The 25,240-nt window shown below is 41.5% G+C and overlaps 1 protein-coding gene across 1 annotated transcript in view; it reads left to right on the plus strand.

Annotated features, from left to right (window-relative positions):
- ADAM12 (ADAM metallopeptidase domain 12) overlaps nucleotides 1-17,886 on the plus strand; it is a 970,627-nt gene extending 952,741 nt beyond the window's left edge. Inside the window, exon 23 of the mRNA XM_073595739.1 lies at nucleotides 9,331-17,886. Within this exon, the coding sequence (XP_073451840.1) occupies nucleotides 9,331-9,388 (58 nt within the window). The 3' untranslated portion in view covers nucleotides 9,389-17,886. The remainder of the gene's footprint in view (nucleotides 1-9,330) is intronic.
- The last annotated feature ends 7,354 nt before the right edge of the window (nucleotides 17,887-25,240 follow it).

Raw genomic sequence — 25,240 nt, forward strand, 5'->3', positions numbered from 1 at the left:
TGAAACTGTCAGATAATGACACTGCATGCAGGGAGAGACACCAGCTGTCAAAAGTCAGTGGTGATGTCGGGGGTGGGCGGGACCGAACGGCCATCAAACACCAGCCAATGGGATGGGGTCTGGGCAGGCCGCTACATTTGTGGCCCCGCCCTGTCTCTGAAGCAGCTCAAACATTGGCTGGTGTTTATAGCGCTTGGTCCCACCCACCTGCGACATCGTGGCTGAGTTGTAAGTCATCACAACTCAGCCGGGATGTCGGAGGTGGGCGGGACCACGCGCCAATACCAGCCAATGATTGGGCTGCGTCAGAGAGGGGCGGAGCCAGAGAAATGTAGCAGCCCACCCAAACCCATCCTATTGGCTGGTGTTTGGTAACTGTTCAGTCCCCCCCACCACCGACATCACCGCTGACTTTTAACAGCTGGTCTCTCTCCCTGCATGCAGTGTCATTATCTGACAGTTTCATACACTGAACAGCTCTGGCAATTCTCACGATTTCCTGCATGTGAAACTCCCCCTCCCCCCTATCTGTGCCACCCAATGCTGCCTATACGTGCCAGTGCTGCCTATCAGTACAAACCAGTGCTGCCTATCAGTGCCGTTTATCAGTGTCAACCAATGCTGCCTATCAGTGCCCATCAGTGCTGCCTAACAGTGCCAATTAGTGCCGCCAATCAGTGCTGCATATCAGTGCCCATTGGTGCTGCCTATCAGTGCCAATTAGTGCCCATAAGTGCTGCCCATGTGCTGCCAATCAGTGCTGCATATCAGTGCCCATCGGTGCTGCCTATCAGTGCCACCTATCAGTGCCAATCAGTACTGACTATCAGTGCCACCTATCAGTGCATATCAGAGCTACCAATTAGTACCCATCAACTCTGCCAATCAGTGCTGCCAATCATTGCAGCCTATTAGTGCCCATCAGTGCTGCTTTAGCAGGGATGGTGGAAACCCCTCTACAGATAATTGCAATACAAATTACTTTCAAGTGCAACAACTTTTTAGTTGGGAGGTTCACACCATTATAGCACTTTGGAATTTTTATTTTTTAGAGCGTTACACTTAATTGTATATATGTTTTAGTTACGGTTATAATTTGAATTATTGCACTTGGAGTTAATTTCCCACCACCCCTGCTAAGTCCATGTCTTTATGGACCTTGCTTTGTACACTGGTGCGCAGTCATGTTGGAACAGGAAGGGGGCATCCCCAAGCTGTTCCCACAAAGTTGGGAGCATGAAATTGTCCAAAATGTCTTGGTATGCTGACGTCTTAAGAGTTCCCTTCACTGGAACTAAGGGGCCAAGCCAACCCCCAAAAAACAACCCCACACCATAATCCCCCATCCACCAAATTATTTGGACCAGTGCACAAAGCAAGGTCCATAAAGACATGGATGAGCGAGTTTGGGGTGGAGGAACTTGACTGACCTGCACAGAGTCCTGACCTCAACCCAATAGAACACCTTTGGGATGAATTTGAGTGGAGACTGTGAGCCAGGCCTTCTTGTCCAACATCAGCGCCTGACCTCACAAATGTCCTCTGGAAGAATGGTCAAACATTCCAATAGACACACTCCTAAACCTTGTGGATGGCCTTCCCAGAAGAGTTGAAGTTTTTATAGCTGCAAAGGGCGGGCCAACTCAATATTGAACCCTATGGACTAAGACGGCATTAAAGTTCAAGTGCGTGTAAAGGCAGGTGTCCCAAAACTTTTGAACACACACACACACACACACACACACACACACACACACACACACACACACACACACACACACACACACACACACACACACACACACACACACACACACACGTATGTGTGCGCTTTTGGGTGCACACCCTAATGCAATAGGCTGCGCACACCTATGCTAGGGTGTCAGTGAGCGCAGTTTCCTTCACTATCAAAAGGCACTTGGAAGCTGAAGGAAACTTTCAAGGGAACAAGTCTGGGAAACCCTAAGCCAACATAATCAGACAAAGTAGTGCAGCTTGCATGGTAGGCATCACACAGGACAACAACTTAAAGTGATTGTATCGTCTTGTTTAAAAAACAAACATGTTATACTTACCTGCTCTGTGCGGTGGATTTGCACAGAGCGGCCTGGATCCGCCTCTTCTCGGGTCTCTCTTCGCTGCTCCTGCCCCCTCCCTCCTGTCAAGTTCCCCCACAGCAAGCAGCTTGCTATGGGGGCCACCGAGCTGCAGCTCTGTGAGTCTCTTCAGACAAGGACCTGCGGTTCGGCCCCATCCCCTATCTTTCCTGATTGGCTAACTGACTTTGATTGACAGCAGCGGTAGCCAATGGTGCTGCTGCTGTGTCTCAGCCAATTAGGAAGGAGGACTCGTGGACATCGCTGGATAGAGATGGGGCTCAGGTAAGTATCAGGGGGGCTGCTACACACAGAAGGATTTTTATCTTAATGCATAAAGATAAAAAAACCTTCTGCCTTTACAACTCCTTTAATGCACAGTCAGCAAATGTCACTTTCAACTGTGTAGAAAAGAATAACACAAGTGTTATATACCATTCATGCTTCTCTCCCTCAACATTAAAAAGGTGTTAGACTCCCTTTCCTGGCCTTACTTATTTTATATATTAAAGAAAACGGGGGGGGGGTTGTAAAATCTCTTTCTCTGAATGCATTGATGGACTCAGCTCTGTTTTAGTCTTGACCGTAGGGACCTCAAGTACGTATGATGCACTTTCAAAGCTCTCTGGCGAGTTCTCTGGCCTGCTGACCAGATGTCTTAGAAGGCATGGCCTGAATTTACCCTTTGGAGTTAACAGCTTTTTGGTGCCACCCTGGCTGGCTTCTTAAGAACCTTACGAGAGAAGTACCTTTCTCCTGTTCTCCAGGGAAGTGACGCAGCTGTACCGCGGTAGGGTCCTCCCCTCTCTGCTAAACATGCATCTGTTTTTTCACTTTCCAGGCTTCTCAGACTAGGGATCCAAGTCCTTCGGGCTCCTGCAGGTGGTACACAGCGCTCTGACCCTCACAAGTCCTCTTGACCCACAGCCAGGCCCCCCCATGCCTGCACTATACTCATCGCCCAAGGCTCACATTAAGTATGCAGGCTTTATTTATTTATTTTAGGTACTTATATAGCACCATCAATTTGTGTAGCGCTTTTACATATGTATAGTTAATTCACATCAATCCCTGTCCTCAAGGAGCTTACAATCTAATTTAGCTTTCAGACCTATGCCTTCCCTGTATTTTGAGGTGCCAGGCAAGGCTGTCCCCTATCTGCCTTGCTTTTTTGCACTGGCTATAGAGTTCCCTATTTCAACTTACAAGACAACATCCAGATATTTTGGGCCCGATATTGAAGGACATCAACACAAACTAAGCCTTTTTGCTGATATCACGTTGTTTATCCCCAACCCTAGTATCATTCTCCCTAAACTCACAGCCCTTCTGACCCACTTTTGTAACCTCTCAAGTATTCATATTAATCATGCTAAATCAAACATTTTCAATATCTCTATGATATCGAATTTAGCCCATTCTTTGCGTATCTCTTTCCGTTATTCATGGGAATTGAATTATCTTTCCTACTTGGGAATTTAGCTCACTTCCTCATACAATACTTTGTATGAGGAAGGTTACTTGCAGCTCATTGTAGAACTTAAGCAATGGTTAGCGACCTGGTCAACGCTCCCTTTTATATTATATTATATTTATTTAGTGTCACATTACGGTGATTAAAATTACCTATTTGCAGAAATTACTTTACCTTTTCTGGGTATTACCCCTGCAAAACCCATCCCATGTCTTGGGTACTCTACAAAATCTAGTTTTACACTTTATATGGCACCACTATAAATTCAGAGTTGTCCGCTATACTTTTTACTCTATACTTTTTTTTTGTGATAGACCTCAGGGTGGTCTAGGTGTCCCGTATCTCCAGAAATATTATCAAACCGCTCAGTTAGAATCTCTTACTAAATATCATGCCACGTCTGAGTTCAGGGGTAGGACTCGCATACAGAACCCTATTACATTGCATTCTCCAAAAGTGTGGGATGACCTTAAATATTCTAGGCAACTCCAATCTCCCCACATACCCTTACTGTCATTGCTTCATAACCCATGTTCCTTCAAGACTTAGAGGATCACCTTTTTCTACAATTGTCACGATGAAATTACACGTCTACTCCTCACCACAAATAGTGGTAAAGCAGTCCAATCTCTACAATGTGACTATTCCCTATCTAACTCTGAAATATTCCACTGCGTGCAGATAAAGCATTTTGTTACATCCCTGAGTGGTTTGCCGCTGTGATAGGATAACCTTCATTTTATTCAAACAAAGATACAGGGATGACTCCCATTCCCCGGGCATAATCTCCATGCTATATAATCGGCTTCTAGTGGGAACCTTGATACCCAACCATGCATATATGATCAAATAATCGATGGATCTAAACCTTCAGTGTTTCTGGAACTCTGTCTGCTCGTACAACAGTTATAGAGATATACAATATGTTAACTTTCTTTTTCATACATCATGGAACACAGAGTTAGGCTAAAATTCATTACCTACTGGTTATACGCCATCTCTAGGTGAATAGACACTGGTAGACAAAGTATTAGACAGGAAGTGATCCCCTATATAACCCCTACCATACAGGAAGTACATCAGTTTTTTTACCAGTGTCTTCAAGATGGATGGGCACGTTTGTTTGAGCTCTCTGAGCTCCAGGTCTCTAGTCCCAACAAACTGTTCTTAAATGAATTTAAGGGATTGACCGATCAGATCCATTGGAAACAGGCTCTATATGCTTAGATAAATGGTACCCGAGCCTCGCAAAGAAGACATAAGATCCTGCAAGGTTTTGCCTGTAATGCAACCTTCGGGCGCTGGACCCTGCGAAGTGGAATCCTGGACAACACAGCGCTAAGGCATTCCTGCCGGGTGCTGTACAGGTCCAAGGGAGTGGACCCTAAACATGAAAAGGGTACCCAGTCCTTGAAGGTCCTTAAGTGACAGGAACCCGCTGTGATGAGTGAAGATTGGGCTCTTAGTTTCTAAGCTGCCCTACGCCTGGATGGGTAAGTGAAACCCCCTTATTTACTTATTGTGGGGTGTCCCAGTGATTGTAACAATCAGTCAAGCTAGCTAGAGGCTGGATACCTGTGTGCGGTGACCATACGGGGGAGTTTTGGGCTAGCTGTGGGTGTTTGCAAAGTGTACCTTTTTTGCTTGTGTCTGGCTGTTTTTTACCTGAATTATGCGCCATCAAGCCTCTTGGTTTGCCATGGCGCATGTGCATTCGCAAAAGTCAATCCTGCTATGATCAGCAGTTTGTTTGGTGGCCATGGCGCACGTGGCTTTGCCATAGGTGTTGTGCGCACTGGGAGTCGCACATGCGCCGTAGCCAAATCTGGGCGCACGGAAATTTGTGTCATATGTGAATACAGCCACGCCCGTTTGGTGGGACCGCACACATGCGTGCGCAGAATGTCCCGGCTCACAGCCAGCTTATTTATACTGTGTATGCCAAGCATGCGGTGCTTCCAGAAGGCAGCTGTGGGACACAGAGCAGGCTCTGAACCAGGCATTTGCAGCAGTTCATTTCTCCTTACCCGGGTCACATGAGTCACAAGGTGTTGCTTGGTAGGCTAAGGTGCTTAGCAGGATTGTTGCATAGGGGCTTGGTGAGCCCTATTAAAGGATCTCCCTTCTAAGGTGTGTTAATACTACACCCGGGTACTCCCTTTTTGTGGCTTGTAAATGTCTTCAAAAAAGAGGAGCAGGACTAACACTACAGGGAAGGTCACACCTATGTTGTCAGTAGCTCCTGGTGAACCTAGTCGTACCCCTAATGTTGTATCCCCTGAAAGACCAGAGGCTTCTGGGCAATCATAGCCGCTGCGCCGATCTGGTATGGTGCCTACAGTCAATGCTGCTGCTTCACCCTTTATCACCAAGGATGAACTGTCCTCAGCCCTAGTCAGATTAGAGCACAGGATTGCTGGCATGATTGCCTCCATCCCGCAAGGTGCCAAGAAGCATGACAGATCCCCCTCCCCTGAGCCTCCTAGTTTGGAGCAGGAATGAGGCTGGGGAAGAGCTAAAAGTCTGGGATTCTGTGGAGGGTCTGGCGGATGAGTCTACCTTCGAGCAATCTGGACAAGAAGATATCTAGTTGGTGTCTGCCTCTCAGTCGCAGAGACTTTTGATCCAGACTCTTACCGAGATGGTTCGTTTTGCTTTAAGTTGCCTCTTTCAGAGGTTCCTGAGCACCCGGTCCTCTTTGGGGTCCCTGAGGCCTCTTCAGGCCGCACAGGCTTTCCCCTTACACCCACTGTTGGAACAGACGGTATATGCTGATTGGGAACATCCTGACAGGATTTTTGTTCCCCCTAAGAGGTTTTCCCTTTTATGTACCATAGATGAAAAGTTAATTAAGAAGTGGAGCATACCAGCCATAGATGCAGCAGTCTCTTCCTTAAACAAGAACTTAACTTGTCTGATAGATAATGCACAGGGCTTGAAAGACCCTGTTGACGAGAAACTGGAGTCATTATTAAAAGCTTCCTTTTCTTTGGCCAGTTCAGCTATTCAGCCAGCTGTTACAGCACTTGGTATCTGCCAGTCCATAAAGGATCCGGTCAGATGGTCTGACAGGCCTAACCAGGAGGATGATCTTGCTGAAAATAAGACAGATATTCCTCGAGCGCTGTGTTTTGCTGTTGATGCCTTAAAGGATACAATACAGCAGGTTTCTCGTTTGGCTCTCTTGTCTGTACATATGCACAGACTTGGCTTAAGAACTGTTAAGCCGAGCTTCCTTGTAAGATGTTATTGGCAGGTTTCCCCTTTCATGGGGAACGTTTGGTGATGATTTGGACAAATATATCCAAAAGCCCTGGGTCCAATGCTCTTCTAAACCTGGCACCAAGCCCTCCTATTGAGGGGACGCCCTCACTCTATTGGGTGGGGAGAAGGCTGCTGCACTTTGCGGACATTTGGAGAACAGTGGTTCAGGACAAGTGGGTCACCTCGACTACTAGGGAAGGGGTTAACACTAGGGGGTGATCAAGGGGTTAACGGTGTTCCCTAGGTGTGTTTTAACTGTGGGGGGGATGGGACTGTCTAGAAGGAGAGAGAGATCCTTGTTCATACCTGGGCCAGAAGAAGGCAGGACTGGGTGATAGGCTGGTGGACTTTTGAAGCTTGCTCCTAATTTAGAGACCCACAGGCCCCCCTTGTAGCCTACCAATTTATTTGGGATTTGATGCAATAATGGCAGATCAATGGCACTGTACTCCTTTTTTGCTTGATATACTTACATTATGTTTCAATAAAAATTACTGAACAATAAAAGTATGTGTGTAAAATATTACATGGCTATGCATACACACATATACAATACATAAAGTGTTTTTTGGTGATAGTGGTCCCTAAATTAGTCTGATCACTAACTGCAGTAAAAACCCATAAGAAGTAATCAACTTTCACTGTGCAGGTTGTTGGAAACCAATGCCAACACCAGACCAGTGATCGGTGGCTTCTAATTGGTTGTTGTAAACTACAAGCAATAAAAGTCAACTCTGTTACAAAGATTTTAGAGTGCATTTGTTATTTTCAGTTATAGGTCAGATTTAGTAAGTATTAGGCTCCATTCTCAACGATAAGACACAAGGATCTTTATGTTCATAAAATACTTATTTTCTTCACCGAGTTCAATGAGATTTAAAAATTACAATCGCATGGTTGAAAGATTCTTATCTTTGTGTAAAGCTTTGTGAATTGAGCCTGTTATTGTACCATATAAGAGAATCTCCTTGTACAGTTTATGGGAGGACATTTGTTATCTCTCCCTAGGGCACAAGAAGCAGCTCAATTGTTATATGTGATGCTTGGATTAGAGAGCATTGCTTGGTGTAATCCGGCTGGTTTTGGTCACCCTTTTTCAACAAAAACTGTTTGAAAAGGAGGATCTAATTTATAACTTTAGGCAGTCTATGGGAAATAAAAATCTTCTATCATATAATTAAAGAAGGTGCAGGGTCATGATGGTGGTGACTTCATTGCTCTGCCTTACAATATCACAACTGTCAGCAAGTCTGAAGGGTGTTCGAACCTTTACTGAATCTGTGCCAGAAAGTGTGCACAGAAGCAGCAGCACCATAAATATTATGTATCCCAGTGCTGTTTTCTTTTTGTTCTATGAGGCACTATCACCAGCTGAATGATGGAAGTTCCAGTAATAAGAGCACAATGATAATTAGTCACTATTAGATAAGAGGACAGGTGTTGCTTTGCTCCTGGTCACAGATTACCCCAAGTTGTTTCATTAATGTCCTTCTCAATGCCAGGATGTTTTATCTACTTCATCTACACAACAGGGGAGACAATAACACATTGTACTACTGCACATCCATTGTATTACAAGCTTCCCCAGGCTGTTGGTTTTATTGCATTGTGTGGAGCCTCCACATTGCGGAGATTGTTTATCCAATATTAAAAATCACATTGTCATGGCTTTATTAAAATGTCTATGATTAGATATGCTTTCCAGTACAAGTTAAAGATTTGTCTTTTCCAAAAATGTAATTAAATAAAAGCTGCTTGTACGTGGCCATAAATGGAGACGGGTGGCCAGACACTGTCCAATGAAGGCAAATGTTGCCTAAAAGGAAACCAGTGCATAATCTACATTTACAGTAAGCATTGATGACATTCAGGTACCTTCCTGTCAATTCTTTATTTGTTGTGAAGTATCCCAGGAGCCCCTAATGCTGGGATTCTCTGCCTTGAAAACAACTATCAGCTTGTATAGATTCTAGGTTTAGCGTACCCCCTCCAGTCTCCCATGCTTTGTTAGGCTGCCTCAGCACTGCTATGGGCCAGTGGTAAAGCACCATAGGTGGAAGAGGACAAGCCAGAGCTGGTGAACATAGGACCTAGTCACTATGTGCATAGGCGTGCCCCAGGATACCTGCAAGTACCTACAGTTTATAAAGTGTCTCAATGTTTACTCAGAGTGCATATCAGGGCAGACTACATAGCATAGGTAAATAGGACCTCAGCTGGTAATGATGTCACAGGGGGTGACAAAAGCTGTTTCTTGCTACAGAAACATGTTAAAAGAAAAAAAGAATGCTGGTACATGTACTAAAAAGGAAAAGGTAGGTTTAGAAGTACATTTAAAACACCCAACAAAAATACTGCTTGTGTCAGAGTGTTGGCACACCTGAGGGCTCACTATGGGCACCATAAGGCAATAGGATTCGGTGCAATTCCTTGTACAAAGAAAAGAAAATGGAGTCTGGAAATGAGAGAATAAGTGACCTGTTTTATCTGTTTCAGGGCTGCACCAAAACTCCCACCCCAGAGGCCAACATTCAGAGCCAGCCACTTCCAGTGAGGGGACGGATGAGGCTGAAGTTTGCACTACGTTCTAATAGAAGATGGATTCTGTTTACTAAGTCATCAGAACTTTATTATATTCTTAAACTGTATTCTGAAAGGACTGAGCTGTTGCCCTTGGTGCTATGCTTTATGTGTGTGCTCAGGTACTTGTAAATTATTAATTTATGTGGAGTATTTAGTACAATGCAGTGCATTGGCCTAGGCATATTTAACCAAAGATGACTTTCCACAGAAGGGAAATATTTTTTATAACTTGTACTACACTTGAAACACTTTACCGTTTCTACTAGACTGTATGGATTAAAAAAGAAAAACGGTCATCTATTATTAAAATGTGTAAGTCAATAAGCACATTCATAACTGGAGGTTTAATCTGTAAAATCTGCACTTTTCTTCAATGCATTTGTTTTATTTACAGTACAACTTCTGTAATCAATACGCCACTCGCTAAACATTTTATATTACTGTTACTATATATCAGCAGCGCTTCAGGAAGCCAGAATATGTGAAGACAGAAATATGAAAGCTGTCATTACTAATGTGTAAATAAAGGTGCAGGTTTTGGGGATGTCATTCCAGTTATAGCTCCACCATCCAGCAGGACAGGGATAGAGGCATTTCAGAATTCACTGGCTACATGCTTGTTTTGGGGCAGTGAGGGGGTCAGGATGACAGTCCTTACAGCCTGCACTTTTACAAACACGTTAGTAATGATGTTGCTTAATTTCTACACTTGCAGCTTTATTTTTTAGGTAGAACTCCAGGCTAGCCACTCAATCCCAAGCTAAAATACATGTCTATGAACTTTTGGACTTGCCAAAGAATTTGTTGTTCACTTAGCAAATATGTGTCCACGTAGGACAAAGCACAGCTTCACTTTAAAGTGGAACTAAGCCCTAAAGAAAAAAAATAAATAAATTGATAATAGTATTTGTGTACCCTGCCTGTAAACATGCACATTGTACACTCCTGGCTCATTCATAGTGCATGCTGCTTTATGGTCTCTCCCCAACAAGTTTATACTAAGCTTTCCTTTTCTACCCCCACCAATCTATTCAGGCCAGGAGCATGTGTTGGGGCTGGTGGTTGGATTGCAGAGTGTAAGCTCTGACTAGCAAGATGTATGTGCTGCTGTGCAGAGGGAGGGAGGGGGGTACTGACTTTAACAGATGGTGAAGGGCTTTCAGATAAATGTAATCCACATGGCTCAATCACTTTTATGGGGCTGTACCCAATCCTCCATGTGACCACAGAAGCAACTTGTATTACATTACTTCTGCAGTCACAGCTTTCATTTCTTGGCTAGTGTAGCCAAGGATGCAGTTAATCAAACACGGTCTGCGTATGATTAGGCTGCATTGGAGAACATGGATACATTTTGGGTCTAATAGATCTCTTTATGGCCCTGTCACCTGCCCAATGCTATCACATAGTGGGCTTTTTAGCCCTTTGTGATAACAAAGTAAAAAAAAAAAAAATACAAGAAGTATAACAATTTAAAAGAAAAATTGAGCACATATATGTAAACATCAATTGCGCAACACATGTGAGTTATCGTCGCACAAATCGGAGAGAGAGCAGTGATTCTATGGCCATAAATTCACGTTTACAGCTTTTAAAGCTTTGCCTATACAGAATTTTGGGTACCATTGTTTTGTTTTCTACAGTTTCACAGGCATGCACAATTTTAAGGGCTGACATGTTTTAGTATTATTTATTTATTCAATACAGCCCCATCTTTTTATATTTTACCAAAAAAGTGGGTATAATATTGTGTATGTTTGTACTAAGATTTATTTAAGTGTATTTTTCCTGAAAATATCAGCTTGATCACACAGCAAAAAAAACTACCCAGGGTCTCTGCTTTCATAAGCGGGAGGGGGGTTAAATTAATTCTGCAAAAATGCAGATTTTAATATGTGTGAACATTTTAAAAAATGTTCCCAGTAGGCAAGTGGCTAAAGCAAACCTGTTGCTTTGCCCTGAGTCAGTGTTGTAAATTACAGACTTATGGTAGTTTGAATAGCCAAGAAAATGACAACTATTAACTGTTTTATTTTAGATTCCTGTACCATCTGCTTGCCATTGGACGATGAAACAGCACTGGGAATATATACTGACTCACCGTCCAGTGAGCGGGCGGATGACACGGGTAGCTATTGCACAGCTCTGGTTGAACAGAATCACAAATCCTTTAACCTACAAAACAGCTATTCATTTCAAATGTGTTTCTAGGTGCTTGGCTGGAGTTCCACTTTAAAATGTAAAGTCACCTTTGCACCTCAAATAATTAAAAATTCATAGATGTGCTGATGTATTTAATTTAGAAATACAGTTGTGCTCATAAGTTTACATACCCTGGCAGAATTTATGATTTCTTGGTCGTTTTTCAGAGAATATGAATGATAACACAAACTTTTCTTTCACTCATGGTTAGTGTTTGGCTGAAGCCATTTATTATCAGTCAACTGTGTTTACTCTTTTTAAATCATAATCACATCAGAAACTACCCAAATGACCCTGATCAAAAGTTTACATACCCCAGTTCTTAATACCGTGTATTGCCCCCTTTAACATCAACGACAGCTTGAAGTCTTTTGTGGTATTTGTGGATGAGGCTCTTTATCTTCTCAGATGTTAAAGCTGCCCATTCCTCTTGGCAAAAAGCCCCCAGTTCCTGTAAATTCTTGGGCTGTCTTGCATGAACTGCACGTTTTGAGATCTCCCCAGAGTGTCTCAATGATATTGAGGTCAGGAGACTGAGATGGCCACTCCAGAACCTTCACTTTATTTTGCTGTAGCCAATGACAGGTCGACTTGGCCTTGTGTTTAGGATCATTGTCATGTTGGAATGTCCAAGTACATCCCATGTGTAGCTTCCTGGCTGATGAATGCAAATGTTCCTCCAGTATTTTTTGATAACATACTGCATTCATCTTGCCATCTATTTTGACCAAATTTCCTGTACCTTTGTAGCTCACACATTCCCAAGACATCAGCGATCCACCTCCGTGTTTCGAAGTAGGAATGGTGTACCTCCAAATGAAGCGTTTATGGTTGTGGCCAAAAAGCTTAATTTTGGTCTCATCACTCCAAATGAAATTGTGCCAGAAGCTTTGAGGCTTGTCTCTGTGCTGTTTGGCGTATTGTAAGCGGGATACTTTGTGGTAATGGCTTTCTTCTGGCAACTCGACCATGCAGCCCATCTTTCTTCAAGTGCATCTTGAAACAGCCACACCACGTGTTTTCAGAGAGTCCTGTATTTGTGGGTTTTTCTTTGCATCCCAAACAATTTTCCTGGCAGTTGTGGCTGAAATTTTAGTTGGTCTACCTGACCGTGGTTTGGTTTCAACAGAACCCCTCATTTTCACTTCTTAATTAGAGTTTGAACACTGCTGATTGACATTCTCATTTCCTTGGATATCTTTTTATATCCCTTTCCTGTTTTATACAGTTCAACTACCTTTTTCCACAGATCCTTTGACAATTCTTTTGCTTTCCCCATGACTGAGAAACGTCAGTGCAGCACTGGATGAAAGATGCAAGGGACCTTTTATACACACACAATAATTACAAGCAAACAGATCACAGGTGAGGATGGTTACCTTTAATAGCCATTCAAACCCCTTTGTGTCAACTTATGTGCATGTTATCAGGCCAAAATCACCAGGGTATGTAAACTTTTGATCAGGGTCATTTTCTGTTGCGATTATGATTTAAAAGGAGTAAACACAGTTGACTGATAATAAATGGCTTCAGTCAAGCACTAACCATGAGTGAAAGAAAAGTTTGTGTGTGATTCATATTCTCTGAAAAATGGCCAAGAAATCATAACTTCAGGGTATGTAAACTTATGAGCACAACTGTATGCTTAATTTTCCAATACGTATTATTATGCCGTAGGTTAAATAATTCTATACTTGCGTACATACAATTTTCTCTGATTCAGTTGTCATGTGGTTGGAGTGTAAGGGAAAATAAACAGAATTGCATTTCCCTGTATACATTGCTTCTCTGCAGAGGTTGCCGTGACCTGTGCTGTATATATGGGGGGAGGTGATGGTATCATGTAAGTGATGATTTTAGGAATCTTTTCAGTTCTTATTCATAGACACATAAGGTAGTGTGTGTGTGTGTGTAGACCATTCAATTAGTCAAGGGATGTGGGAAGGGCTCCAAGGACACAGCAATATGATGAGGGGTTTATTATAACTGAGAAAATGAAGAACACACAGCAGGAATGTCATACACAAAGAAGTATGATGTAACAGGCACTCCATATGTCAAAATGAGAAGTGGTAACATTCAGTGTAGATGCAGCTACAGGACCATTTAGATCAGGGATATGCAATTAGCAGACCTCCAGCTGTTGGAGAACTACAAGTCCCATGAAGCATAGCAAGACTCTGACAGCCACAAGCATGACACCCAGAGGCAGAGGCATGATGGGATTTGTAGTTTTGCAACAGCTGGAGGTCCGCTTATTGCATATCCCTGATTTAGATTTAGGCTCAGGGTCCACATTAGGGAGTTAGTGTTTTAAGCTAAACCTGGGAGGCTGCCGATGCAAAACTCTCCTACTCTTAAATCACTGAATAAATATGAAGATCAATTCACAAAGGGTTAAGGGGTCTTTATTTTAGCCATGTGACTCTCATTTTCAAATCTTATTTGACTCAGTGGAAAAACACGGTCACTTTTTTAAAACAAAGGTTCTTATAGAGTTCGCTTTATGAATCTGAGCTAAAGTTTCTGACTTTTCTCCCAATATATGCACGTGCATACTTTCTTAAGCTTGCATAGTTATATTGGTATGGCTTGCACCAGTGTAAGTATGCATACGGCATACTCGTGGGACTCCTGTGGAAGCTTGAAATCACTGTAGTAGTTACCGCTACTACAGTGATCATCATGGCCTTCCAGGTCCCATGCCAAGTGGCTGCCATGCTGTATAGTGAACACAGGGGAGCACTTGCTTGGCACAGATGCCATTCAAAGAATGCCTTGCATACAGTAAGTGTTCTCTGAAGGGACATGGTGGAGACTGAGGTCACTGCCCCACCACTTCACCTTGCCAAATCACAGAATTCTTTGCATTCATTGAAAAAAAAATGCAAGGCATTCTGTGAATGGCATTATATGGTGGGAATAGCTGTCTGCCGGGTCCCACCACCAACTTTGTATATACCATAGCTGTGATTTTCCTCTTCCACAACAGCCCCATGGGTATAGCATATGTATGCATACTTGTAAGTATGCCAAAAATTCTATACCTTAAATTTATCTTTAAATTAGTCTGTGAAAGACAAATTCTCTGCTTTATAAAAATGGAGAACCATCCAGGTGCACGTATTTAAAAAGAAGCAATTGATTCTCCACCAGGAAATGATGTAAAGTCACATTCTCTGGTTTATAAGAGAACATTTAACCTCTTGACCATCATCTTAAGGCCCAAAGTTTGGTATAGAGGAGGATAGACTTACATTTTTGTCAGGTTTTTATTACTGTCTGTGACCCCCCTGGAGAGACTGAATATGACTTCCTGTGACACTCACGCAAGAAATGAGAGGAATGGGAATCACTAAGAAAGTACAGGCAGCCATTAAAAAAAAAGCTTCTTCTTCTCCAAACGAAAAAGGTGGTGTTATCTCCATTGAACATGTTTCTCATCACTTCCTGTCCTAAAACTGTCCCTGGAATTGATAAAGAAGGTCTAGAACCTGTACTTGAATTTGATGCATGGTGCTCCACTTTTATAACACCTGTGAGACACTTTCACAAAATCTGCCTCCGTACGTCAAAAAAGAGTTGGTCTTAACTGGCTCCACTTTTGTAGGATACGAACTGTCGGTACTTTAGTTTGAATTTGGCGCAAGTGTCGTACCACAGTGAAAAATTGGGGAAAATTATAAGTAACTGAATTTGGCACACAAGTTGCTGTCAGAACCAAAATTGTTGCAGATTTTTTTAAATTAGGTGCAGCACATTAACAAGTGCAAATTTTGCCAGAAAAGTGCCGCAGTTCCGTTAATTTCCCCCCTACAACTCTCATCAGCAACACTCATGCTCCCTGATTGGAGCTCAGTAAGTGTGACTGTGCAGGGAAGATGGGGACAGGTTTACAAAGAAATCAAAACTAAGAGCTTGAGTTGATATATTCCCTTTAAGAGTAACAACAACTGAATTTCAAAGAAAACCTGTGCTGACCTCATTCCAAGAATGCTAGTTACCTGATTATCTCCAGGCTCAGTTTCCTTCTGACTCATTGATCTGAACAAGCATGCAGACCAGGAAATCAGAATATCTGATGTTCCAGGTCAGCTGCCCAAAAACCAACAGTTCAGATGGATTTTCAAAGCGATTGGCGTTTTCAGTCTTAGTATCCCCCCAGTAGTATTTTACTTTTCAGGTGACTATGCATTTGTGATTGATTTGGTACAGGTGATTGCAAACAAACTATTCCTGTCTGACACATAAGCAGATATTAGTTCAATCAGAAACAATCAATAAAATGCCACTGCAGCTGATTGACTTGCCTGTGTTAAATCGATCAAAAGGTCAATTAAATGGTGGGGTCTGTGGTTTACTATTCCTATTCAATGTATTAATTCTAGTTGCATCAAATGATCATATTGATATGTGTGTCTAACTTAAAGGTTACATTTACAGGTCAGTAAGAGCTACGCTTCAAGGTTTTCTTTTTCTCCATTTGTTGTAAGTTCTAAAGACCTGATGACTGAGATCTACCTGCCGCTGGTGATTTTCACCCCTTGAAAAACGCCCTCGACTTACAAATCTTATTCTACGTTTAATTGCACACATTCGTAATTATACAAACTCATACAATTAGTCTCACTGTGAAGAATTCAGAGCATGGATATCAAGCATTTCCAAGAAACAGATGAAATACCTAAAGCCAGCCATGTTTTGTTTATTTCTGAAGAGTGGGGAAGAGTGAAAATTTTCATCGGCTGTGGAGATTTCTCCTTACTTGCTGTGACACCTATACATGAAATGGGGGAGCAGTTGTCATCAGGACAGGAAGGCACAGGCAGCAATAAATCATTCTCAAAAGTTCTAACTTGTCTCCATTTTACTAAAATGGTTTTCATTTTTTCAGTGTCCCTGTTGGAGAGATTTACCATGACTTCCCAAGTAAAAACACGGATGACCATAAAAAAAAAAAAAAAAAAAAAAAACAATCTCTCTAGAGACTGCAGATAATGAGGCTGATTTACTTAGGGAGTTGAGAATCTTCACACAGTAAATTGTGTAAATATTCACATCAAATATTCTATCATGTGAACACAAATTCTTGTTTACTTATTTCATCTGTACATGATTGGATAAGTGAAGCGAATAGTCATACAATTGGGAGTCTCAACACCTTTAAGGCCCGATTCACACCTATGCATTTTTAGTGCATTTTGCAGATTTGCACTACAGAACGTGTTCCATAGGAAACCATGTTAAATGAACTGTAATGCAAAACTTCAAAAAAGCACTAAAAATGCATAGGTGTGAATCAGTCCTTAAAGGTGTTGAGAAACACCATTTTTTTTTTTTTTTCCCAGCAAGCACGTCCGACAGAAGCCGGCTTCTGACGGACAGACAGACATACACACGGGCCGAATATCGGCTGTTTTTTTTTTTTTTTTTTTTTTAAACCGGTTGTCGTCTCCTGACATCCAGCCCATGTGTACGGTGCATTAGAAAATCACCCTTAATCTATTCCTTAACTAAAATGTTACGCAAGGGAAACCAGTCAGCACTAGGAAAACATGTAGCTGCTTGCAACAAAGGTCAATACACATAAACCTTTACACCTAAACTATCTCATATGTGCAGCGCCAAAATGTAAACAAAAGCTATGAAATCAAAATCAGTCGTGCTAATACTGGGAATGTCAATATCTCAAAATTAAAAACCCAGTACCTATATCAATCAATACAAAATAAATTGAATACAAAGTCCTGACTGTTCATATACAGCAGTTAAAATAAGTATTGAATATGTCACCATTTTTGCAATTGCATGGGTTATTACTGACACGTGATGAAAATTTAATGTCCATAGCACCTTTAGAAATATTTTTACTTAGAAAAATGTATATAGCATGTGTGAAAATAAACCCCTGAATAAAAGTCCAATATTTTATAGAACTGTCATTGTCTTCCACCAACCACGTGAAATTACTAAAGATTGCATAATACACTGTTGTTCTGCTCATATTTGCAGCTTATTATCTGGTGAGTATAAAGTAGTGCTGGTTGGTGACATCGGCTTGCCACATTTCACACAGTTGGTGGAAAACAATAACAGACAGAGTTGTATGAAATATTGGACTTTTATTCAAGAGTTTATTTACCGGTAATTTATTTGTATTGATTGATATGTGCTGGGTTACTAATTTTGAAACATTGACTTTCTCAGTATTGATTTTATAGTTTTTGTTTAAAATTTTGCTGCTGAACGTATGAGATATTTTTTTTTTTAAATAAGACAGATGCTGCTTGCTAGATTTGCAACAAAGGATGATCAGTGAGACACAATCATTGCTTGTCACTACTAAATGAGCAAATATTGCTTCTGTCAGATACATATTATTTACAAACTATACACACAACATTTAAAAACTATTGGTTACATTACTTACATGAAGCTGATCTTTTTCACATGTAAAGCTAAAAAAAATAATAACAACATTAATTTCTCTTTAACACAAAAACCTCAATGAAATAACCCTAGAAATAATCAGTTGTCTATATGCAGAAGGACAACAGAGAAGTGCTGACTGTAAATGAAAGGTGCTACAGGTAAAAATAATGTGTGAATATTTTAGCTAAAATATCAACAATGATATAAGCAGCCCATAATAAGATATATGGTATAACACCATGTAAGTAGCAAAAAATATCAAAACATTTATTTGCCAGACCACACTCAATTTAATAGTCTCAGAACACAGGAAAAGAGAAGAAAGGCAATATGCATACAAACCCAGAGGAATATAATACACAATTAATATTCTGTCTATCCATTCATATGAAATTCTGTTGAGACTTATTGTACTTGGTATATATTATACATGTGGACAATATAATACACGTGGTGCTTTGCACCTTCAGTGCATACAATAGAAACATAACAGCAGGTGCTGGCTGTCAGGTCACTGGGCAGATAATGGTGATGTTCTTGTAAAAATGAAATGGAAATTTTAAAGAAAAAATTGGCACAATCATTTCTAACCTGTTTTTAACCAATAAGACTGGACTAGGTATCTTAGGAGCTTGCTTCTTAGGCCCTGTTCAACATGGGAGAACTTACAGCCGTGTGAGGGCCGAGTTTTGTTTGCAAAAGATGCACAGGAATTTTGTGCCACTGCATGCAGACAGTCCCATTTATGTTAATTGGGATGCAGCCATTGCTCCCAATTTGACATTTGTGCGGTTGTGTGTCCCCAAATTCACACTGTCTGCATTCGGAGACATACACCCACGTATATGTTAAATTGGGAAGCAGTGGCTGAATCCCAGCAGCCAGTTCTCCCAATAAGACCACCTACGAACACCTGTGCATGCTATGTGGGCAAACATGGTCCTTGCATGGGTGAACTCCGTAGGCATACACACAGGGTGTGCCAGGTCACACCCTAATCATGCTGTGCTGAATTAATCCCCCCTGCTGCTTGGCTGTAGAGAAAGGGACTGGGGAATCTCTGTCCTCTGTCCCTTTCTCGGTCTGAAAAGTGAGACATCCGGAGTCTGTTTAGACACCTGTTATTTCAACAAAGCCCCCCCCCCCCCCCTCAATGAGGCTCCTAAATATGATAAATTATTGTAAAAAAATTTTTTTTTAAATGTAAAAAAAGTTATGATAAATAATAAACAATATTATGTACACCCTAATGCAATAGGCTGCACACACCTATGGTGAACTCTTAAGTACACCTATGTGAACGAGGCCTTATCCCTAAGAATTATTTCTATTATCATAGATACAATGTAACTATTCTGTTCTATTGTAATTAGTTTGCTATGTGCAGATGACTGTTTTTTCCATTCATGTGTTCTGTACCATCATATGCAAAAATCTTTCAAGCAAAAATTCTTTATGTATCCCTAGACTTTCCGCCCCCATGGCTGAGCTGGCTGCTCCCGCCCTCTCCACTGCCCAGCGCTCCAGTGAGCAGTGACTGACAGTCTCCAGCTCTCTGCACAGAGAGCTCTGAGAACCAAGCGATCTGCGTGTATGATTACTCAGTTCTCAGTGTTAGAGCCGGCAGGCAACAGATCCACCTAGGCAAGTGTAAATCTGCAAAAACCCCACACTTCACTTTTAAAGCAAACCTGCGCATTTTCCACACGTTTATTGATCCACCATTATGTCCCCATCTCCAGCAGCATATGTGTGCCTTACTGTCACTTTATTCAGCCACTGGGCATGAAAGGAAGATCCTATCTAGGTTTTGAGTCCCCTTAGTTGTAGCTTTCACAGTGCACTGGATTCCCCATGAGATGGACTTGAATGGTCCAGCACTGTCACATGCTCCTCCATACTTGAAAGTGCCATCAGGCAATGTGGTGTGGGGTGAGTGTTGGGGGTTTAAAGCACATCTGTTGCTTTTCCCTTAATATGTATAGGACAGGGCCCCATCAAGCTATATTTTCTGCATGTGAGATGAGCAGAGTTTACATTATTCTGTGAAAAACACAATCATTCTCAGCCCTGCTGTGTTGTTTTGTTGAGGTTAGGAATTATAGTATGATCACTTATCTATGAACTCAGTGTTCTTGTGTATTCTGCTAAAAGTCAAATGGGGCCAATTACTGTATGCTGGAATGTTTTTACTGAATGTCCAGGTTTATAAATGGCACCTGTTGCACAAAGAAGTTTGTATACTTTGTGACTTTTGTACCACTCACTATGTTTACAAAGATGAATGCATCTGTTCCAATAATTGTCAGGATTATATAGATGAAAAATTAGCAGAAGCAGCAATAAGAGGGACAAGCTGGCAGTAGTAGTAGTTGGCTGCACAGTGCCAACACTATAAAGCATCTAGTCTGCCATGAGATCTATGAGCATTACTGTGCAGTAACCCATGGGAACCAATCAGAATTCAGCTTTTGCTGATCTAATAGGTTGCTATGGGAACTGCACCTTGCACAGAATCATTCTTCTTGGCACTTCTTTATTAAATTAAGCGTGTATGTATGAAAAAAGGTTTATACATTGTTCATTGTCTATTATAATCCTAAGGTCTAACAATCTATTGCAATCCTAATGCACGATCACTGCAGCCGTCTGTTGTGAAAATTGTTATACCAATAAACAAGCTTTATATTAAGATCTTATTTGAAGTTTTTTACATTGATTTGATGGAGTGTGTAGAGAGAATACTTATTTTCATTTCAGACATTCTCTGCCAGTTTTCACTGATGGCTTTTTGAGGCCAAACAATAATTTGCTTGGATATAGAAGAAACAAGAAGTCTGTCTTGACAAGTGTTTGGAGTCCCTGTACAATCATTCGCACTGTATCTCACACTATAGACATGGGGTTCCTGACCCAGAGCATGGGAAACAAAAACTCTGCTACACACTTGATCTCCAAATAATGAAACCACTGGACCAGGATTTTCTGCACTATTTGAAGTCATTTTGGTAACAACAAAATGACTTCAGACTGGTGGTGGTAATTTAGACGGTCTAATAAAAGGGGTTTGGGATATAATTGGGCAGTTCATTGGGTGTCTGTAATTGTGAAAAGGTAAAGAAAAGATCCCCTGCAATAGAGACTTGTATAGAGAATCCTCATACAGTATCTGACAAATCACTGTGGAGGCACAAACATGCTGCTGATCCTGCTGCTAAGTTGGAGGCATGTCAGGTGGCTCCAGCAAAGTAAAAGGATAGTGTCATGATATAAATCTATAGACTGCTATTGTGGGCTCATTTTTAAAGATGTTCCCTAGATTCAAGAGATTATCATTGTCCTTATGCATGTATGATGATCAGAAGTTTGGATATTTCTTACTGCATCATGATTGTATTGTCCCAAAGCAACCGCCTTTCATTCTTCCAGTGCAATACGGGAAAGTGTAATAAGAGTGGTTGTTCATTCTTAAAGTGGGAGTAAACACCCTTGGTTGATTTTTACCTATATTAAGGCTTACCTATAGGTACAGTAAATATCTCCTAAATGTGCACCGTTTAGGAGATAGTTACCTGCGAAGCCGCCGGTGACGTCACCGTTGTATGCTCTCTGAAGGAACAGCATACCTGTGCCGCTCCCTCAGACTCCTGTACTGTGAACAGAGGCTCCTGCACGCATGCGCGGGAGTGATGTAATTGCAGCTCATACAATCAAAGGACCGGAGCCCGCCAACCCAGAAGGAATACCGGATGAAGATAGAAGCCCTGTTAGTGGTGACAGCATACCGCTGGAGGGCTTTGTTTTCAGGTAAGTTTCACATAATGTGCTAGAATGCATTGTATACTAGCACATTATAACTTTGCCTTGCAGTTTTTATTTTTTTTTAAAGCCGGTGGTTTACTACTGCTTTAAAGTATAACTAAAGGCAAAACTTTTTTTTTTTTTTTAGTTTTGGATAAAGTGGAAAGGGTCTAGAACCCCTGTCAGTTATTACTGCTGTCTGTGCCCCTGTTAGGGAGATTAGCTCTCTCGATTTGTCCTGTTTATCATTATCAATAAAAGTTAAAGCGAAGAAAATCCCACATTTTGTGTTATCCCCAAAAAAAGTAATAGATGGGAAATCTTCCAATGGGGAGATTAGTTCTGGTGATCTGGGGGTCCCAAAGGGATTCCCTAAATTTGCAGGGATTTCCGCTCGTGTCCTGTTTGTTTTGTATTGCACCCCAAATACTCCAAGCAAGAAACCCAAAAAGATGCATGAGCTTTCTTTGCCACATTTGTTGAAAGTAGGACAGCTCATTGAAATGAATGGCTGCCCAATGTGCAACACCTGGTGATGTGCTACAGTAGTGTGAATAGGGCTTAGTTCTACACTAGACCTGATGTCACTCACCAGCCCCAGGGCTCAGAATCCCAGAATAGTGGCTACCGGGACTGATGAACAGGTGTTTATGTTTAGTAGAAGAACCGAACGGTTAACGCATCGCTCGAAATCAGTATATTGTTAAAAAATGTGAAATAAATCAAATAAATGAAGCTGCCGGTGCTTACGTTTGCTCTTGCTGCAAGGAATAAATACCAGGTGTTAACACAATAAGACCCCTTTCACCCTGAGACAGTTTTCAGGCATTTAGTGATAAAAATAGCACCGGGAAAGCACACATTCATTTGAATGTGTGCTTTCATACTGGGGCGATGCGCTTGTGGGACAGTAGAAAAAAGTCCAGCCCTCCAAAAAACGCCCCTGCCCATTGAAATGAAAGGGCAGCGCTTCGAAAGCGTTGCAAAACTGGTCTTTTTTTTTTTTTTAAAAGGTCCCATTGTCACGCGACCTTAAAAAAAAATCGTCCCGCTATCGCCCAAAAACCGCCGCTAAAGCACTGCAAAAACAGCGCTTTAGCGGCTGTTTAAGCAGAGCTTCAGTGTGAAAGGGGTCTAACAAAATAAATATGCCACAATGATACACATAAATGTTTCATAGTATTAAACGCACTCACCTGAAATTCAATAAAAATTTGCAATTCCATACGATATGCTTTTTTTTTTTTTTTTTTGAGTAGATTCACAATTATTGATCTGTAAATCCCTACAGATTAGAAATGTATCATTAAGTGCAAATATGTATTGAACTTTTGCTAGTCAAGCAAAGTCATGTCACTGCCAATTTGTTATAGGTACAGGATCTAGGACTGCCACCCTGATCTTGCCTTCACTCCCTAGTGCAAGGTAGGTTCACCCCATCCTGTGACCTTGAACAAGCAAGCAGCCAATGAAGTCTAAAACTCCCATCCTGCATGCTTGTTTCAGGCCAGCTTCCCTTCAGGAAACGCATTAACGCTAAACAAATGTAAATGGAATATAGTCAGTTAGACCAGTGTAAAACTTATTTTAACTATTTAAAAAGAGCAATAATCTTTGGCAACCAATTGAAATTCCCTTTTTTTTTTAAACAGTTGAGTTACACCTTTCTATGATCTCTGTAAACTGAAATATGGTTACTATGGTTATTGCCTTTAATGCATCATAACTTAACCTGTATGAATCCTTTTTTCCAGCGCAATGCTGATATTCTTGGTCTATAGCCATGCTCTGTAGCAAACTTTACGCTGTACAATGTGTTCTGCACACTTTTACACGGCCTATCTGTGCAGTGTGTCTGCTCCCTCCTGCAATCTCTTCCAGCTTAATAGGCCTCAAGACATTGGGAAAGTCCCTCAAGCTATTTTGTGTAACAGCAGGATGCTAGCAGGAGGGGAAAAAATATGTAAAGAAAGAAAATGTAATTCACATAAAAGGGAACTTGTTCCCAAAAGCATAAAGCAGACAAATCATAATAATAACGGCAGGTAACAGGGCCCCATCCAATCGTGTGGGTTTCCAGAGGGGCCCAGAGATGCTGCATTACCCTGACACAGGCACAGCAGCCTAGAAAGGGGTGTTAGATCAGCTGCTCTGAGGGGTGGGCATTTTTTTTTAAACGTTTTTTGAGAGAATAAAACCACTTTAAGTTATTTACTAGTCTAATAAGCATATAAATGGGACTAAAAAGTAGAACAGTTACCCCACAACCTATGAAGTTTCACCGCGTCAGCAAACTTTTGTGTGACCGTGTGTATGCAAGGCAAGCTTGAGCGGAATCCCTTTGGAAAAGCCATCATATCTTTTTCTGACCAAAATCCCGATCGCGTGTACGCGGCATTATGCATCCACTCTCCTGCCTGATGACCTCTAAGCGTTCCATGAGACATTTTATGTGATCAAAGGTGTGTCTGTCTCTTTGGATAACCCATAGGACACTGGGAATCCTTTGTCAACAAAGGGTAAGAAAAAAAAAAAAAGCCTCTTAAAAATGTATAGGTTTTAAAAAGACCACTATAGTTTCACCTTAGAGAAAACCTTTTCTATAGAGAAATATTGCAGCTGCCATTGCTGACTTCTAGGACCTTATACACACAGATGGCAACAGGTTGTAAAGAATTCAAGGGTAAAATTCCGGTGTAATAGCTCAAAGAGAGCACGAAATGAAAAATCCTTGGGAGTCCAAAGTCTTTATTGTTCAACTGGTTACAACAAGCAGAGCAAAAGACAGCCAACGTATTTTGGGGGGCCACACAATCCCCCTTCATTAGGGCTAGGTGAAATGGCAGAATGTTAAATGGACTCAAAAGCCCTCCTAAGCAGACTGATCTGCCGGCAGAGGAGGTTACAGTATTGGTGTTCACAGTAGATGTAGCAAGGGCTGTCTTTTGCCGTGCTTGTAACCAGTTGAACAATGAAGACTTTGGACTCTAAGGCTGGATTCACACCTATGCATTTTTAGTGCTTTTAGCATTTTGCAGATCTGCACTACAGAACTTGTTCCATAGGAAACCATGTTAAATGGGCTGTATTGCAAATCTGAAAAATGCAAAAAGCACTATAAATGCATAGGTGTGAATCAAGCCTTAGGCTCTATTCACACCTAGGCAATTTGAATCATGGGCGGAAGCGCCGTGATTCCAAAATGCGTAAAAACATGGGATGTGTTTGAGATGCCATTACTTCTAAATGGCACCCCAATCCCGGTGCAACTTTGCTGTTGCAATGGCAGAAAATGGCAAAGCGTGCCGCTGTCGACCAAAAGAAGCTCCTGCTTCTTTTTGAGCTACAAGCTCATTTGGTGCCATCTTTGACCTATTACATCTGAATT

The sequence above is a fragment of the Aquarana catesbeiana genome, linkage group LG08 (assembly GCF_042186555.1).
Source record: "Aquarana catesbeiana isolate 2022-GZ linkage group LG08, ASM4218655v1, whole genome shotgun sequence".
NCBI classification, from domain to species: Eukaryota; Metazoa; Chordata; class Amphibia; order Anura; family Ranidae; genus Aquarana; species Aquarana catesbeiana.